The sequence below is a fragment of the Cebidichthys violaceus genome, unplaced genomic scaffold, assembly GCF_023349555.1.
Source record: "Cebidichthys violaceus isolate CVI_PGR_0920_01 unplaced genomic scaffold, fCebVio1.0.p SCAF_25, whole genome shotgun sequence".
NCBI lineage: Eukaryota > Metazoa > Chordata > Actinopteri > Perciformes > Stichaeidae > Cebidichthys > Cebidichthys violaceus.
Window position 1 is genome coordinate 7,085,008 of NW_027176428.1, and position 17,207 is coordinate 7,102,214.

Sequence of the window (17,207 nt, forward strand, 5' to 3'; positions counted from 1 at the left end):
CCGTTAGCAGAGTTACTGTGGAAAGGAGAGGCAAGCTCGAGACTCCATGGTCTAAACTGGAAGCAATAATAATATGTGGCAATAACAACAATTTAGGTCAACATTTAGCTTTGTAAACTTTACTGGTAATATTTTGACGATATAAAGTCGTTACCAGTTGGCGCGGTCATTTCAAACCCTTCCTGGCCAGTGATGATGACTGTTACATCGGGTACTTGAGGACCGGAAGTCGGCGGTGGACCGCGAATGTCGATAAGAAACCGACTAACCGGTCACATGTGAGAGTCTACAGGTAGCCTATTTGTATTATTAAATTACTGTTGATTAGATCTAATCACTAAAAACCCAACAAGAAGCCAGTAGCATTTCAGTCTAATTCACCATACCACCACCACCACATTAATAAGGAACTCAGTACCATCTGTTGAAAAATGTGAACTAACCCTTTAACATGTGGAAGTGATACATTGTCTTGGGTTATTTCCTTCAAGTCCCACTAGAGGGTGTTAGATAGCTGTTAGAAGTATTTTGAGGCGCTTCACTGTCTGCTGGAGGGGATACAGCAATAAACAGTAGATAAAGGCTGTGATATCTGCAGATACTTTCAGCGGCAGGGATGAATAACACAAATCCCAACCCTACAGGAGCAGAGAGGGCTATGCTCTATGAGGGATGGGGCAGTGGTGGCATCGAGGGCCAAACCAGAGATACATCAGCATGAATCTATCACAGCTTTTGATTCCAATTTGACTAAATGGAATTAATTTTAATTCCTTTCTCAGCTAGGTAATATATGTGGAAACTTACGCTTGATCATCCACACATAGTTCTATGTGAGAACTTTGTGAGAACTGTTGAACTCAAGACAATGTCAGGCCCATTCCCTCTTTACACAGTGAGTGAAACTAGGTCTACGTGTATTTATATATTTGATCTATGCACCTCTGTTGTTCCTCTCATCTTCTGCATGGCGGAGCAGACCTGACACAGAATGTGAACAACCACAACCTCACCCAGATGCTTGATCACAACAATACTGCAGGTTACATGTTATTGATTCCTTAAAGACAATCTCCCTCTCTTTGTATCCCTTACACTGTCTTCCCTCTGTCTCCCTCCCTCCCTCACACAAACTTGCTCAGACAGCCCGGCAGATCACACCAACGTCCTACTTAATCCATGTACCACTACTGCAACAAAGTCCTGCTGTTCAGATGGATGCAAGGAGGACAGAAACCTATAGGGGAAAAAGACAAAGTATGTGTGTATTGCAGAATATATGTGACATTTTTATGGTGTCTTTTGAGGAGAGCCACACAATTAGAAATGTAGAGTACAAATAAATCAACAATTCCTACACATAAATAAAATTAAATAAATGTTTTATAATCATCTCAAATTCTTTTTAGAGCAATAGTAATGAACAGTTGCATTTATCAATATTTTAGACTCCTATGATTACACAGTGTAAGATACAGATATCAAACTGCACAAAACAATGTGATGCGCTTCAAACGCATGCAGCACTGCAGGTAGGAGGTGAAGGATAAATCCATAGCAACACACTAGCTTTCTACTGTGTGCCTGTGTTCATTGTTCTCATTTACTTTTCATCTTGCTGCTGTAGCTCCTCGCTTTCCCTCTGCTTGCTTGCTATGGTTAAGGAGGGTGCTATACAGTGCACTGTACAGTCTGAGCCTATTGGGAACATGCTGCTGACTCAGCCCAGGCCACTGCATTCATCTATCTGCACTGCAGTGCTGTCTCTGCTTACTCCCCCCCTCCCTTCCCTGCGCCTTCCCTCATTCAGTGCGCCACCTTACACACGCACACGCACGTACACACAGAGGAGGGGGAGAAGAAAGGAAAGAAACACACATGCACATACACATTCAAACACACACAAACACACACACGCACACACACACACACACTTGCTTTAATAGTCATTTGAGTGCTGTTGCACCATGACACACCCAACCACATCAACTCAAACAAAAAATCGTATTCAAGTATTGTTAAAACATGAACAGAGACAATGTGATCGAGGCATTTTTTAAGTATATCGTGTTATTGTTGCCAAACCTTTTGCTGCTTTGTCTCTGTCCCTCCCTGTCCTGTGTAGCTTTCAAACATTTTCTCTGCCATGTTTGCAATCCAAACAAGCAATTTTAGTGAATATTGGCAAATAAAAACACAGACAAAATCACGTTTTTAGAGCGGCATTGTGTACCATATTGCTTCAAAATCTTAAACATTTAAACTCCCAGTTATCACAGGAAATGAGGTGGTTAAGCAGCACCAAAAACATCCATTGCAAGACATGGTGGAACATATTCTGCACGATAAAGTGACAGTCATATTTATTAACCAAAAACGACACCAGCCAGAGGCGTAACTGGAAGGCTGCTTTATTGTTTGGAAATAGATTCGTGCTCAAATGAAGATATTCTTTCACTGATTCTCATTAATCGTCCCATGTGGTTGTGCAACACACGTCCTCTCTCTGACTGTATTAGTGGCAAGAGATAATGACAGTCAAAAGATTTTTTTTTTCAGTTAGCCTATTTTCAGGAAAGAAAAGAAATTTATCTCAGTCATGCTACAAAAGAATGGCCTCATATACCGATCGGTAAACCAACATTTGGAAAATGAACAGAATGAAAAACAGAAGGCAAGCTGTTCCCTTTACTAGCCCAAGAGCCGGTAAACAGAACACACAGAGAGAGCACTTGTACTACATGACTCTACAAGATGTTAGTCCAGACAGTCTAATCTAGGTGGTGAGTTTTCAGCTTACAAGTTAATTTTGAACTCAATACATCGCTTCTATCGTGCTCCGTTTTGATTAATTCCCATGGGTTTTGAGATCCTCATTGCTGATTTTATTGACAGACTAAATAGGAAGCTAAAAAGGCACGTGCCGTTAAGAGATTGCACCATAAACAAACACACAGACAGTTAAGACAACTAACCCTTAAATCATTAGATATATCATATTGAAAGTGACAGCAAAATTAAAAATCAACTCCAAACTGCAGCAGTGTGTTAAGGGGAAACATGGAAGAGGGTTAGAGCTGAAACGAGCAAAATATTGACACAAATTGAGCTGTGGCTCATACTGGGGCACACTGGTTAACCAGGTTGCCTGTTAAAGGCTATGAGTGTGTGTGTGTGTTTGTGTGGTTGTGTGTGTGTGGTTGTGGGTGTGTGTGTGTCTGTGTGTCTGTCCGTGTCTGTATTATCCATGTATGTACAATATAGGAAACTAGGGGCAAGACATCTTCACACATGTACAAAAGGGTATGCTGGTAGTGCAATCCTCTCACCAAGGCAGGCTCCACAATTCTCAGCAAGCAGCCAGTACAACACCATGCCTTGTACGCTGGTACCCAGTATGCAGAAGTCCTGGGCAGACCAGAGTTTTGGTTATTCTCTGACCATACCACACAAAGAAAGAAGCATGATCAGTTACACTCTGTGGTTCTGGTATCACCTCAATGCAAGGAGTGGACAGGAGAGTATATATACTTTATATATATATATATATATAGTCAAATATATATATATATATATATATATATATATATATAATATATATATATATATATATATATGTAATATAGCTCTGTATGTATTGATTTATACAGTTTTAAATACAATTCTGCTTTTTAATATAGTTTTTTTTCGCTTACTCCCCTCTTTTTTGTGAAAAGTGACAAAAAAAAAATCTACTCCATCTAACAAATGTGTCACAGCCTAACAAGTGACAAGGGGTGTCAGCTGGAAGCCATTCTATTTACGGTTATTAATATTTAGTGTTAGATTAATAGCTGTAGTTTTTTAAGTAATCCTGTATTTACAAAAAACTACACATGCTGTTAAAATAAAATAATATATTACATTATTTATAGTTTCTTAGAAAGTCCATTCTTCGCTTTTGCACTTTGTGCCATATAGAACATAGCCTGAACTGTTATTATTATTTATTTTTTTCCCGAATGGATGTATGTGTGTCTATTTTTTAGGTTTCTTTCTGTAATACGCATCTGTACATCCATGGTGATCTAGGAGAAAATGGACGGCAGTTGCTTTTATGCTTATCATTCAGAGTTTTATTTGGTTCAAGGTAACACCCACACTGATTTTGGAGATCTCATGCAGCAACTGGACCATAGAACTTGAGAACGGATGAGGGAGTTATTCATAAACAGGAAGTGACATCACTGCACAACAGGAAGTGCAAAAGCTGTGGTGTGGTGCTTAGGCTCACAGTACCATTAGAATGCATCCAGTGCTCTGTTGGTTATTTGGTATTTGTTATGCATTAGAGCAATATGACGAAAAAATGGCAAATGAGAGGCTCAGAGCACTTGTTGTTGTCCAATACTGAAATCTGGGGCCTTTCCTCTGAGTATGCCACTTCTGCTTCGGAGAGAATTAAGTGTGCTGCTCAAACCAACATATCCCAATTCACTCTCATGACATCTCCTCACAGTGTTTCCTATATCTGTGATTGCTATCGGGGGTGAACATTAGAATTTTATCGAAATTAATTGAGACCAGACTACAGTCCATAATGACTTATCCACAAATGTTATCTGCTATCAATATAAACGCTGCCTTTACAAGCGAGCGAAATGTTGCTTTTTCACTGAGATGCTTCTAGCCCTATAATTCTAAGCGTCATTAGCAGGAAGCGCCAAACTGGCCCCTGACCGGGCGGCTGCCAAGTTAAGGCAGCCAGCCAAGATCATTGTCCATCAACATGGCATAAAACACAAAAGAGTAAAACATGATTTCATAAATACTCCCATCACATTCACTTGCATTTTGTTGCAGAGCTCATAATAGTACATCTATAATATCTCCTGAGAAAAAGGGATGAATTTTTCAAGCATTGCATACATTTCTAGGGTCTCTCTGTCTAATAATGACAGTGAAAAAACTGAATGGGCAGGGCATACTTCACCCAATCCCAATCCCACTCCATGGACAAAGGGCAACAAGGGATAACAAGGCAGATCTCTTTGGCTTCTCCACACACAATGTTCTCATTACCCATTCATTATTTTCTGTTTCTCATTAAAATAGGATACTACTAACGCCCGCCAAATATGTTCCAAAAACAAAACTGTTTCCCTCAACTTCATCTTGGATGTGGCTTATAAAAGTGTGTAAAGTAAGACTCATTACCAACCAAAACATGAAAATTAGATCAGATAATGAAAAAAAACCCACACACATGTAAATAAGCTACATGACATCAAATTATATAATAATCAAGAATCTTCTCAGCCCTTCCAGAAAGGTCTAACCACCGATAGAGAAACATCAGAAATAGGAGTTTGCCATACCTGTGAAATCCCCACAAACCACTTATAACCGACAGTAGGACTTCCAAAATGCCCGCTCACACAAAACTAAAGGCAGATGGTATGAAACATTACATAGGTGCATACAAATTATAAATATAAGCAGTTTAGTTTCAAAGTGTTGTGCCCTTGAAAACAATTCAGTCCAAATTAACAAACATTTAAGTCCCATGAAACACACAGACATCCGTTACCACATCTTACACACTCAAAATCTCCAGAGCAGCAAATAACTTGTTTGGATTTCACCCACTGATCCACTATGGTGACATTTTTGACCAGCATATTCCATTCTTCTGTCTATAGAGGCTACAATTTAAACATTTGAAATGTGTTGAGTAATGAGACAGAAATTCTGATCCATTTTAGATTATCAACCCCAATATCCCTTATCTTTGTTAAACAAATTACTCTGAACTCTGAGCTTTCAAATTTTGACAGTCTCAATCTTACAGTCGAGCCACTGTTGTGGTCTGAGTATTAGTGTCTTGTGGACTATGATAATTCATGCAAGATTTCTGATCAAAACATGCCATCATGCAAGTCATTTCTATGCATTGAACAAGCACAATTATTTATGTATTTGTTTGGAAATCTTTCTGAGTAAATGTAAGCCCTTGGCCCGAGTTGACCCCATAATAAACAGACCCTTAACCAATTGGTGTGAAAGCCCATGTAAAAAAAGCATTTTGATGTGGGTATAACAAAGATAAAATGAGTAGAAGAGTTAAGTGACATGGGCAAAATGTTGAATATTGTTCTTTTTTGTCTGTTTGCATTTTTGCTGCTCAAATGAACAATTTCTAGCTTTAATAAAACGGAAAAGTACTTCCAACGCTCTCTGTCATTTGTGTCTTTCACTCACCAGTCATCCTTCTGTTTGCTCTTATAGAGTGAGTGTGTCATTTTGCTCCTCTATACATTTCAGTACTAAATGACACAGAAGCACTCATTGGCTGCTTTAAGCGGACAATTCTTCAGCAACAAGCAGCATCCTTGTTTTTCCTTCACAACACTGTCTTCCATAGGAATCCATTACTCGCGTCCAGGCGCTGAATTCCTTTAGTGTTTTTTCATTGTACCTCTTGATGTAGAGTTCCTTGTCTTATCTGTAGACCAGTGGTAAAGTAAGCAATCTGCCTTTCAGCAGACAAAGACATTTCCTTGTCTGTTTTTCATTCCCTTTTGTTAAGATCAGTAGTCTAGATACAACAGTGTCACACAGTATGCTGATTATGTTTGGTTTGATTGAAGTTCAAGAGTCTTCAAGCTGTAACATACCAAGCGGCTTCCCTCTGCATCAATATAAGAATGAAGTCTGTAAACAAAATTATTGAGTATTATTTTTTTCTGACTTGCAAATGAAATAATCTGTACATCTGTGTGGGTGAGTTTCCTCTCGCTTTGCTTGAAGTTACATTATTATAATTTTGTTGTTATTACTGTGATTATTATTCCAACTCTAACATTTAGATTCCTTGATGTCTTTTTGGTTTCTTCCTTTCTCTTTCCTCCCTCCCTTGCCCTCATTGTTGTCATCCTCTTTCTCCTTGTCAGGTTTGGTTACACTGTCATAAGAGGGAAGGGAGGCAGTTGAGGGAGTGCCCTCCTTCTTTTCTTGTTCCTGATTGTTCCCGCCATTCTCCGCTTTGTTATTGGCTGATTTGCGCTTACAGACAAAACCTCGCCTAGCCAGGTAAGAACGGTAGGACCTTTGAATGATTCTGGATGACACATCCTCCTGCTTGCGCCTCAGAGTGGTGGTGATTGGCTCATAAGAGACCTTGGAGGGATTGGCAGCCACAAAACGCTCCTCCATTTGTTGCCTCAACATGTCCAACTCACCACTGTCACCCAGCACGCGCTTAGTGAAGGCAAACAGGATGTCCAGGCAGTGGATGCGGTCGCCACTCACCATAGGCATGTCCATGGCGATCAGTTCAACGGTGTTGGGCTTGGGGACTCGGAGTGGGTGTTCAAGTGCATCAGCAAAGTCAGAAAGCTTGGAATAGGTGATGAACTGGGAAGCATCAGGGTCAAACTTCTCCCAAATCTCATAAAAGGTCTCAAAGTCGTCCTCACTGAGTGGGTCGGCACTCTCCTCTGTGGCCACGCTGAAGTTCTCCAGGATGATGGCGATGTACATGTTGACCACAATAAGGAATGAAATGATGATGTACATAACAAAGAAGAAGATTCCCACAGAAGGGTTCCCACAGTTTCCTGTGGCGGGTGTGCCAGAATTCTCCAGTAAGGGGTCGCAGTCAGGAGGGTAGTTAAGAATGGGCAGTAGCAGGCCGTCCCAGCCAGCTGACGTCGTGATCATAAACAGGATTATCATACTGTTGCCGAAGGTCTCAAAGTTGTACATGTCATCAATTCCAGCCCCGTGTCTCACATAGCCAAAGTTGGACATGCCAAAGATGGAGAAAATGAACATAACCAGGAAAAGTAGTAGGCCAATGTTGAACAAGGCAGGAAGTGACATCATCAGGGCAAACAGTAGAGTTCTTATTCCTTTGGCTCCCTTGATGAGACGCAGGATTCTGCCAATACGAGCCAGACGAATCACCCTGAAGAGTGTCGGTGACACAAAGTACTTCTCAATCAGGTCAGCCAGAAACATTCCTGAAGTTGAAAGGGAGCAAAAAGAGAAACAGCATACATTTGGTTAAAATATACGCAATTTTATTACTGAATCACTCGCTGCTTTACTTAATACACATCGCACTACTACGCCTACAAACAAGAACAGCACATTCATAGTTTTTCTGCAAATTGTGAAACAAATCAGGAGAACCAAAGAACACACTATAAACTGTTTATATAGGGGATAGTTATTTTGTTTGAAAGTTTCAATCAAAACTGTTCACAGTTAAGTTTGTATATAATCCAGAGTAATGGAGAACATTGTTTCTGGATAAACACATTGCTGTTCATGGAACCTAAAATCTGTCAAAAAGCAGAAAGAGGTTATCAGACGAGTCAAAAACATAACTTAATACATTCACAAATAATATTGTCTGTTTAATAAGTATAATTACGTGTAAAATAAATACAAAGCTTTAAACATTTCCCTTAAACTGAATTTATGAACTTTATTCATTGTTAAGACATTTTTAACTCATGTGATAACTTTTTAGTTTTGTCTGTTTTTGAGCTCTGTAGATTGTAAAGGGGTATCACCAGAAACTAAGAGATAGATATTTCAGAACTAAAATGAACTGCATGGCTTCATACCACTTGAGGAAAGTGACAAAATGTCTTCCATTTTTGGGGAAGTGACCCTTGAAACCGGCTGTGTGTACTTTACTCTTAAAGCCTATTAATATGGGCATGATGTGAGCTAATTCCAATTAAGCAGCCTCACACTTCTTTTGCTGTTCATAAATAGCCATTTTTTAAATACTTGCCCACAATTGAAAGGATGACCACAACCACGTCGAAGATGTTCCAGCCGTTGGTGAAGTAGTAGTGACGCAGTGCAAAGAGCTTCAATACAAACTCGCAAGTGAAGACCACAATGAAGATGAAGTTGACCCAGTAAAGCACAACCTCTGTGTCCTCTGTCTGATCGTCTGTCTCCACCATCATGGTGACCATGTTAAGGCAGATGAGGATCATGATGGAGATGTCGAACACCTGCTGTGTCACAAAGTCAAACACCATGCCCTGGAAGTTGTTCTGAGGAGAAAAGGAGGGAAGGAGGGATATTTGGAGTCATTTTCTTAATCTTTTGAAATTTAGAAATACAAACCTTGCAAAACAATATTTACCTGAGGCCTGGGTATTGGTTTTTGTGGCTTCTTTGACCCCAGTTTCTTCATGGCATTGTAGTATTTCTTCTGCTCTTCCGTCATGAAGATGTCTTGACCTCCAAAGTGAAGGGACAAAAACAATTTGGTTACAATTTGCAAGGATTTAGACCTCTCATTCAAGTACTAATCCAGATACAGTTAAAAGTTTCATGTGACTGTATTTTGAGAACAGCAATACAAAAAATGTTAATGTATTTGCCTAATGTAATAATTCAACATTTTGGGGAAATATGCTTACTCACTTTATTGCTATCATTCACCACTCTCGAACAGTAAATGTGAAGCTACTACCAGGTGCCAGGTTGCCTAGCTTAGACTGGAAACAGTGAAATAGCTAACCTGGCTCTGTGGTTCCCTTGTTTCCAGTCTTTATGCTAAACTACCTGGCAGAGCTTCCTATTTAATTGACAGAAATGAAAGTGGTATTGATCTTCTCATCTGACATCTAGAAAGCAAATAAGCATATTTTCCTAAACTATTCCTTATAAATAATCTACAAAGTAGCTTGTTCTCTTAAAGTGAAAGTGAGGAAAATAAATCTTATCTTTTTCTTTTGTTGGTTGAAGTTGTCAATGATGACACCAATGAAGAGGTTTAAGGTGAAGAATGAGCCGAAGATGATGAAGATGACAAAGTAGATGTACATGTACAAGTTGTCCTCATAGATAGGCTGGTCCTCCACCTGTAAAGTGACAAAAGATTTTTTTTTTTTAGAAAACTGCACTACTACATGTTGATATGAAAGTCTGACTTTAAAACTGCAAAAAGCGTACCTTTCTAGAATCTATTGCTGCGTACATAATGTCCATCCAGCCTTTAAATGTTGCCTGTTTGGTGGGCAGACATTGCGTGAGAAAACAGGCTATTTATAAACACTCAACAGAGATAAACAAATGTGAAGTGACAGAAAAGTTTCTCACCACTTGCAGGAGTGCCAGGTATCCCGCACCAACATTGTCAAAATTGATCTTGACGTTTTTCCATCTGACTTCAGTAAAGTTTGATTGAATGAGTGCCAAACACTCTGTTTTGTTGTTGACATCATCAGGGAGGAAGTTCTCCTCAGCTGTCTCATTGTAACAGTAGTAATACTTTCCAGCAAACAGATTGACACCCATGATGCTGAAGATGAGCCAGAAGATGAGACACACCAGCAGCACATTCATGATGGAGGGAATTGCACCCACCAAGGCATTCACCACAACCTGAAGAGAACAGCAAGACAACAGAGCCGCTGTAACTTGGCAATCACACAACGGCTGAGTTGTTCACACATAAGAATATCAACAGTCACATATATAGAAATGCACATTCTTTCCTTCCACTAGAGGCTGTAGGTGTGTTCATTTTTCTTGGAACAAGATGAAGCTCATCATAATAAAATAGTCATGGTTTGATGCATTCATTTAGCAAGTTGGAGTGAAAACTAAATGTGTCAAATGGTGACTCAGATTTTTTATTTTATTATTCCTAATCAGTGTTGAGCAAAATATGAATAGAATCGATTAAAAAAAGAATAATACTAAGGATGCTTTTTTACAAAAAGATCTTTATCTACGCAAAATAAAACTGAAAAATAAAAATATCTAGTTACCAATGTACTACTGGTATTACTGTAATAATTGTGATCCATTTTCATCTCCACATACCAATTATATATCCATTTTTGTATCACAATATCACGATATATTGTTATATCCCTAGAAAATGCATCATTCTTTAACTTCAAATATTGCATTTATCTATATATCTATATATATGTTCTAGAATGTCAACAACTAATTTTAGACAATGGCAATGTGTATGTATTCTAAGTTAGATCTGCAAAGCTAACATGACTAATAATGCACTTGGTGATAAGTGAATTTGTTATTCAACGTAAAGAAAACATATATTGCTGAGTATTCCCAAACTATGACTGTGTTACTGCTACAGGGTTACAAATATTGCCATATATTGCCAAATATTGCCATCATATTACATATGATTGTGACTTTTATAAACTAGTCTGCACTGATGCAGTGTGTGATGGAGGAGATAAAGCTATTAGCTTAAGCCACTTGAATGTGCATTTCCAAAAACAGAGGTGCAATGGTAACAAAAAGCCAAATAAACCATATCTATATAAGCAAACATCAAATTTAAAAATGTGTTCAATTTCAGATTTCTGCCTAATAATATGGACAAAGCATTAATATGATCATTCAATATAGCTGTTGCAAAATGATGATAATGAAAATCATGGTAATGACAGTCACTGAGAAGTGGTGAGCAAGGATGGCGAGGGGGGGGGGGGGGGGGGGGGGAGGGGGGGGGGGTATGCAACCAGAAGTTTGTTGATCTTCCAGTGTGACAATGCCAAAGCCAAACTGAGGTAAGATCAAATAACAGGACACTTGAGGCAGAGCAACAGTCAGAGGGAGCTGAGCTTGGGAACTAAAAATATTTGCTTTTCTGCCCAGCAACAACCAGAGGCTGATCCAACCAATAACAAATAATGATCACCTAACTATCATAGTAGAAAGAATGTACATCTTTCTCAGCTCATTACAGAGATCAAAATAGTTGACCTGGAAACTTTACAAGTGGTCAAGGATTAATGAAATGTGTGCATACTGAAAAACTATAAAATAAAAACGCACACACAGTTAAATTTACCCTATGCACAGATTTATATATCAATTTGTTTGTCTATCACATGACAACTGGGCTCTGTGGCTCAGAAACACTAACAGGCTTGCTCAGATTGGATAACATCAGTCTTCATTAACAATGTCCAGCGACTCGGTTTTGTGTGATGGTTCATACCAACCTCTAGTTGTTATCTCAGCTGGTACTGAACACTTCAGAGCTGAGTAATTATCATAAGGGGTTGCATCATTCAGGACATAATCCCTGTAATGGTCTAGTGTATCATAAGGCATGGCAGAGATTTTTAAGGTGTTATATTAATATTTTCAATGGATAAATCACTGCAAATTGCCATAACATTGTACTAAATTCATAAAATATGAAATGAAATATGATAAATCAAATCAGATGTATTATGACCATCTGAGATGATCTGCATCCATGCAAAAAGCTTCTAATTAATAAAAGCTTTTACCTAAAAAATTTCCCTTCAGCAACATTTAAAAAAAAATTCTGTTTTGCCATCTCAAGCATGCGTTGATGCTTTTACTTAATCGGCATGCAGAAGGACCAGCTGTCTGGTATCTTAGATCTTACCCTCATCCCTTCAAAACGTGACAGGGCCCTGAGGGGTCTCAAGGCCCTCAGTGTCCTGAGTGATTTAATCGGGCCTAGATCGGAGTAGCCCAACGCATTAGCTATAAGGCTGACTATAGACACCTACACAGATAGGGACAGAAGGAGAGTGGGAGACAAAGGGAAAGGAAGAGAGGACCCACATAGTTAGAGGGGATAAAGAGAGAAAGGTGGGCCCTATATATACTGTAAAGATGCTGAACGGTTATATAGAGATATATATAAGTACATATATAAGTTTTATATGTGTAAGTATATGTATCTACATAAGGTTAAACAGGGGTTACTACAATAGACAAAGGTCAATAAAGTGCACATGACCCAAGCTTTCATTTTTCTTATTTATGTGTTTGTTTGCTTATGTTTGTGTTTGGTTTAGTTTGGCAAGCCAGTCTAGCTTGATAACCAGCTTAACAGCACAGTAAGCACACCTGGAAAGAAACTTGTGGTTGACACAGTGAGAGGGAGAGAAGATAAAGAGTCAAACAAAGGGAAAAATTAGAGGAGAGATGTATTCACAAACACTAAATCAATGTGACACAATCATATACACACAGTACACAGTACAAAACAGTACAGTTTCCACACCAGAGAGCATCTTACTTAAAGAGGGGAAGAGAAAACGCAGAAGGTTGAGGACAACTTTCAGGGTTAGAAGAGAAAGGATAACCTGTGAAAGTACAAGTCCCAACACAGCACACAAACCTTACCCTGAACCCTCAACCACCGACCCCTCAGTCCCTCTCGACAGCTGCAATGTCTCTCTTAACTTAAAGAGAGACACAGTTATAGGCACCTGCTGTGAGAGAGAGGACACGTCAATATTAGGGTAGAGATGGAAAGTCAGGATAAGATATCTGCATAACACACGGGCCAATTAACTGTAGAATATATGGAGATTTCTGCATATTTGAGGTTTTTTATTGGAGAAAAGAGGAAGGGGTTTGACAAGAACTGGATACAACCACATAACCTGGAGAACTTGACTCATCTCTCCTCAATTACAAGTTATATCTATGAATTAGATTTCTTACAATAAATGGGAGAAATAAGATGTCTGCATTTCTATTTCAGAAGAGAGAAGCCATCTCACACAGGTTGAAGGTTAATTACTTTATGTCCTATTATTTTTTTATACCAAGCTTGTAATTTTTTAATAATAAATAACAATTTAGTACATTTGTACAGCTTATTTGGGACTGAAGAAGTCGGATCGGTACATCCCTAGTATTTGGAAAACTAATGGCCAGATTTCTGTGAAGGTTTATATTAATTCTCCACATTCATGGTCTCCTGAGGATGAATCCAGATGTTTTTGAGTAAATGTTAGACTAAATTAAACTTTATAAAGATAGATTATGTCTAAATGTTCTCAAGAATTCACATAACTAGAAAAGTTAAATTAAAATGCATAATTTCAATGAACAGTTACGTTTAAAAATCAGGCTTTAACAACCACTGCTCTAAGGCTTCTAGCAAGCCAAAATTGTCACTTGCTCTGAATAAATACAGAACTCTACCGGACAGTTGTTTAATAAATTTACTGAGCACTTTCACACTCCCAAAAGGATAAAGCTTTCCTGTTGTGCTGCCACCATCGGCCCACAAAGTCAACAACACAATCTCCTACTAACTGCTAGATTTTCATTTCATTTTCTGAACACAGGCTTGTTCTTGAGGGGATAAACCCTTTTTAAGTTTAATGACCCAAAGTAATTTCTTCAGTGCTCCCTCAGGATAAACAAGCATTTTCAGCCCTAGGTAGTGAGCAAGCATGTCCTATGTTTGAAAAATGGCAACACACACTTGATGCACTCTTTTCCTAGTTCCACTTAGGGCCCGTTTACCCCACAATTCATCATGGTTTACTGCGCAATACCAGTCTTGCCTTTAAGATTGTTTTAGGACAGGCAACAATCAGCAGACACAAAGAAAAAGGAGTTTGTAACATGCTGGACATTTTTCATGTCAATGAAATACTGCACAATTATGGTAGAAACTCTTGAATTTATCCCTGATTATCGTTTAGAATGACCAATCTATTCTTCAGATTGAGACTGATAAAATAATGTTGAATAATTTACATTGTAAGAATAAATATTAAATAGACTATCATTCTTTAATCAATATTTTTTGAGAAATGTAAAAAATGTTATCAATAAACCATTCACAATAAAATGTCTCTTTTATGAATAGTAGACCTAGTTGCTTTAAGATAACTTGGTTTATTTGATTTATTAATTGCATTACCCCTCTCAGCTCCTGTGAGGTGTTTTACTGTCATCTGAATGTAACCGTAATACTGTATGGTTGATCCATATCTATTTGGTCATCATGTGGAAAATTACATAAAAACACAAAGCATCTGAGCTTAATTGAGCCATGTATTAGTAAAAGCCACAGGATGTCTTCTTTCATCAAGTGTGTCCAGGTGAGCTCTGATAAACTCCCTCATGCTTGTGGTCTTAACCGGCACTGTGGCACTGTTGGAGTCACAGGAAACACATCACACAAGTAGGCACTTGGCAACTCCTAAATACCGCAAGTGTGGGTATTGGTACAGACCAAAAGACAAGTTCAGAAAACCATCAGGAAGCACAACATACATTAGTGCCTCCTTATCATGTGACAAAGGATGTTAATATTGAATCACGGACAGACTGGCGCCTCACAGTGAAGAACAATGGAAAATTGGTGGTCTAGGGATAATGGACGACTTACCAACAGATACATGACTTAGCACAACATAAATCATATTATCAAATACATATAAAAGGATTAGTACAACAAGAAAAAAATCTCAGATTAAATTCAATATTATGAGGAAAGAATATGAATTACAAGAAAAAAAGTCAGAGTCTGTTTTTGAAATTGTTCACTAGTTTTCTAAACTGTAGGGAAATTGTATGTCAAGAAACAATTTAGACATTGTTTAGGTCATGCACGATACAGGGTAGCAACCATCACTTATTCACTACTCTTTACTTTTTGCATGGTGGCATAATTTGAGTACACTATATAGTACGGCACAATTATTTTTACTTGGGAATTGCACACACAATAGTGGGCTATGCTGTATACTCAAAAGTCTCTGGACTTAAATCATTTTCACATGTGCCTAGTCTTCTTCAGTCTATGGTGCTACCACACCATAAAATGATGCCTTTAAGTTCCTGAAAAAGTGACTTTCTAGAATATTTCATGGTGGCATCGTTGTGCACTGGTAGGTATGAACATAAAATTCTGCCCTGGTGCTCACCCACTGCCTTACTATTGTTAACCCTTGGCTTGCTTTTACACTTAACTTGAGCTGTTTTACTTCCCAACGTAATTTCCTGTTTCAACAGGAAATATATCACATTAAGGGCACAGCCAGACAGAACTTGGCAAAGCTGACAGGCACCACTAACACCTCCCACAATTAGCTGCTTGTGGAAAGATCAATCATGCTGTCAATCCAAATGCAGTTCAGTGCTTGCTACTGCTACTGTACACAGTTTAGTTTTACAAATGACACAAATCAGAGCAGAAGCTACGTCTAAAGTGAGCTTTATGTCAGCAGCTGTATTTAATGAGCATCACACTTGATTGGTTACCATACCGTGATTTTCTACAATTTGCTTAGCTTGCCAAAGTCGATCTGGCTGTAATTTAAGGAATTAAGGACCCCATTTCATGTGGCCTTAAAGCATACCATGTAATGCGTATTTTTCTTTCTCAAATATAGACAAAGATAGAAATTCAAGGGAGAGACTCATCACACTTAAATGACAGAAAAGGACCGACCATATGTGCTCAATAGTAATTGTCAGTTGGGAAAACACTGAATGACTCAGCAGTCCAGAGCTAGACAGGAGCGCTGAAATCTACCATGGTCTATATATATTTATTTACTGTGTCAAGGCTGCTGTTGTGCTGCCTTTATGGGGTCCAAAATTTCAAGTGGCACCCTGGTAATGGTAGGCTAGAAAACTGAATCAGAACGCTATAAGGAAATATAGCCCTCTTATCAATTTACCAGTAATATCATACTATATTTCCACTTTTTCTGTGCGCACTGGTGTTTCTAAACCATACTGACTCAATACCAATGCCATTTTCAAGTGACATTTAAAGTTGAACCAATATCTAAATTGTTTTGTTGCACTACTAGTTTAGTATACAACAAAATGGTTTGCAAGTGTACTTACATCCACAATGAAGAAGTCTAACCAACACCAGGCATTAGTGAAGTACTTGACAAAGCCATAGGCCACCCATTTCAGCAACATCTCCAGGATGAAGATATAGGTGAAAACCCGATCAGCATACTCCAGAATGATCTTGACTGTCTTCCTCTGCTCAATGTACACGTCTTCAAAGGCCTAAAGAACAGCACAGAGTCAACACATGGACAATAGCTTTTTCAGCATTTACCATGAACATTACACATGTTGATGTTGCAATTGAGTCAACTGTGTGGTAAGCCACACCTCACAGTGTTTGTTGGATGTTTGATTTCTACTAAACTGATAAAAACGGTATGAAAATTTGCATGACATCTTTATCAACCAATACTATTATCGTTTTTTTTTTATTTTACTGAAGAATCGCAGACTTGGCTTTTTATAGTTCAAAAACATCTTTACTTGTGTTATATTTTGTAAAGCAGCTTATAAACTTTGTTTACCTTTTCATAGAAAGAGTTGATTACATAGTAAGGAAAAATAGATGATAAAGGAAATTTTCATCAAGTCAAACAAGACTG

General features: G+C 38.4%; 1 protein-coding gene across 3 annotated transcripts in view; it reads right to left on the reverse strand.

Moving 5' to 3' along the window:
* Nucleotides 1-2,395: 2,395 nt before the first annotated feature.
* The window catches only part of scn8ab (sodium channel, voltage gated, type VIII, alpha subunit b), a 51,919-nt gene continuing 37,107 nt past the window's right edge, over nucleotides 2,396-17,207 (reverse strand). For all 3 annotated transcript variants that reach the window (XM_068720194.1, XM_068720196.1, XM_068720195.1), the window contains exons 21-28: nucleotides 16,651-16,824; nucleotides 12,422-12,544; nucleotides 10,114-10,398; nucleotides 9,967-10,020; nucleotides 9,738-9,875; nucleotides 9,152-9,256; nucleotides 8,789-9,059; nucleotides 2,396-8,003 (exon numbers count right to left, since the gene is read on the reverse strand). In XM_068720194.1, the coding sequence (XP_068576295.1) occupies nucleotides 6,838-8,003; nucleotides 8,789-9,059; nucleotides 9,152-9,256; nucleotides 9,738-9,875; nucleotides 9,967-10,020; nucleotides 10,114-10,398; nucleotides 12,422-12,544; nucleotides 16,651-16,824 (2,316 nt within the window). In that variant the 3' untranslated portion in view covers nucleotides 2,396-6,837. The remainder of the gene's footprint in view (nucleotides 8,004-8,788; nucleotides 9,060-9,151; nucleotides 9,257-9,737; nucleotides 9,876-9,966; nucleotides 10,021-10,113; nucleotides 10,399-12,421; nucleotides 12,545-16,650; nucleotides 16,825-17,207) is intronic.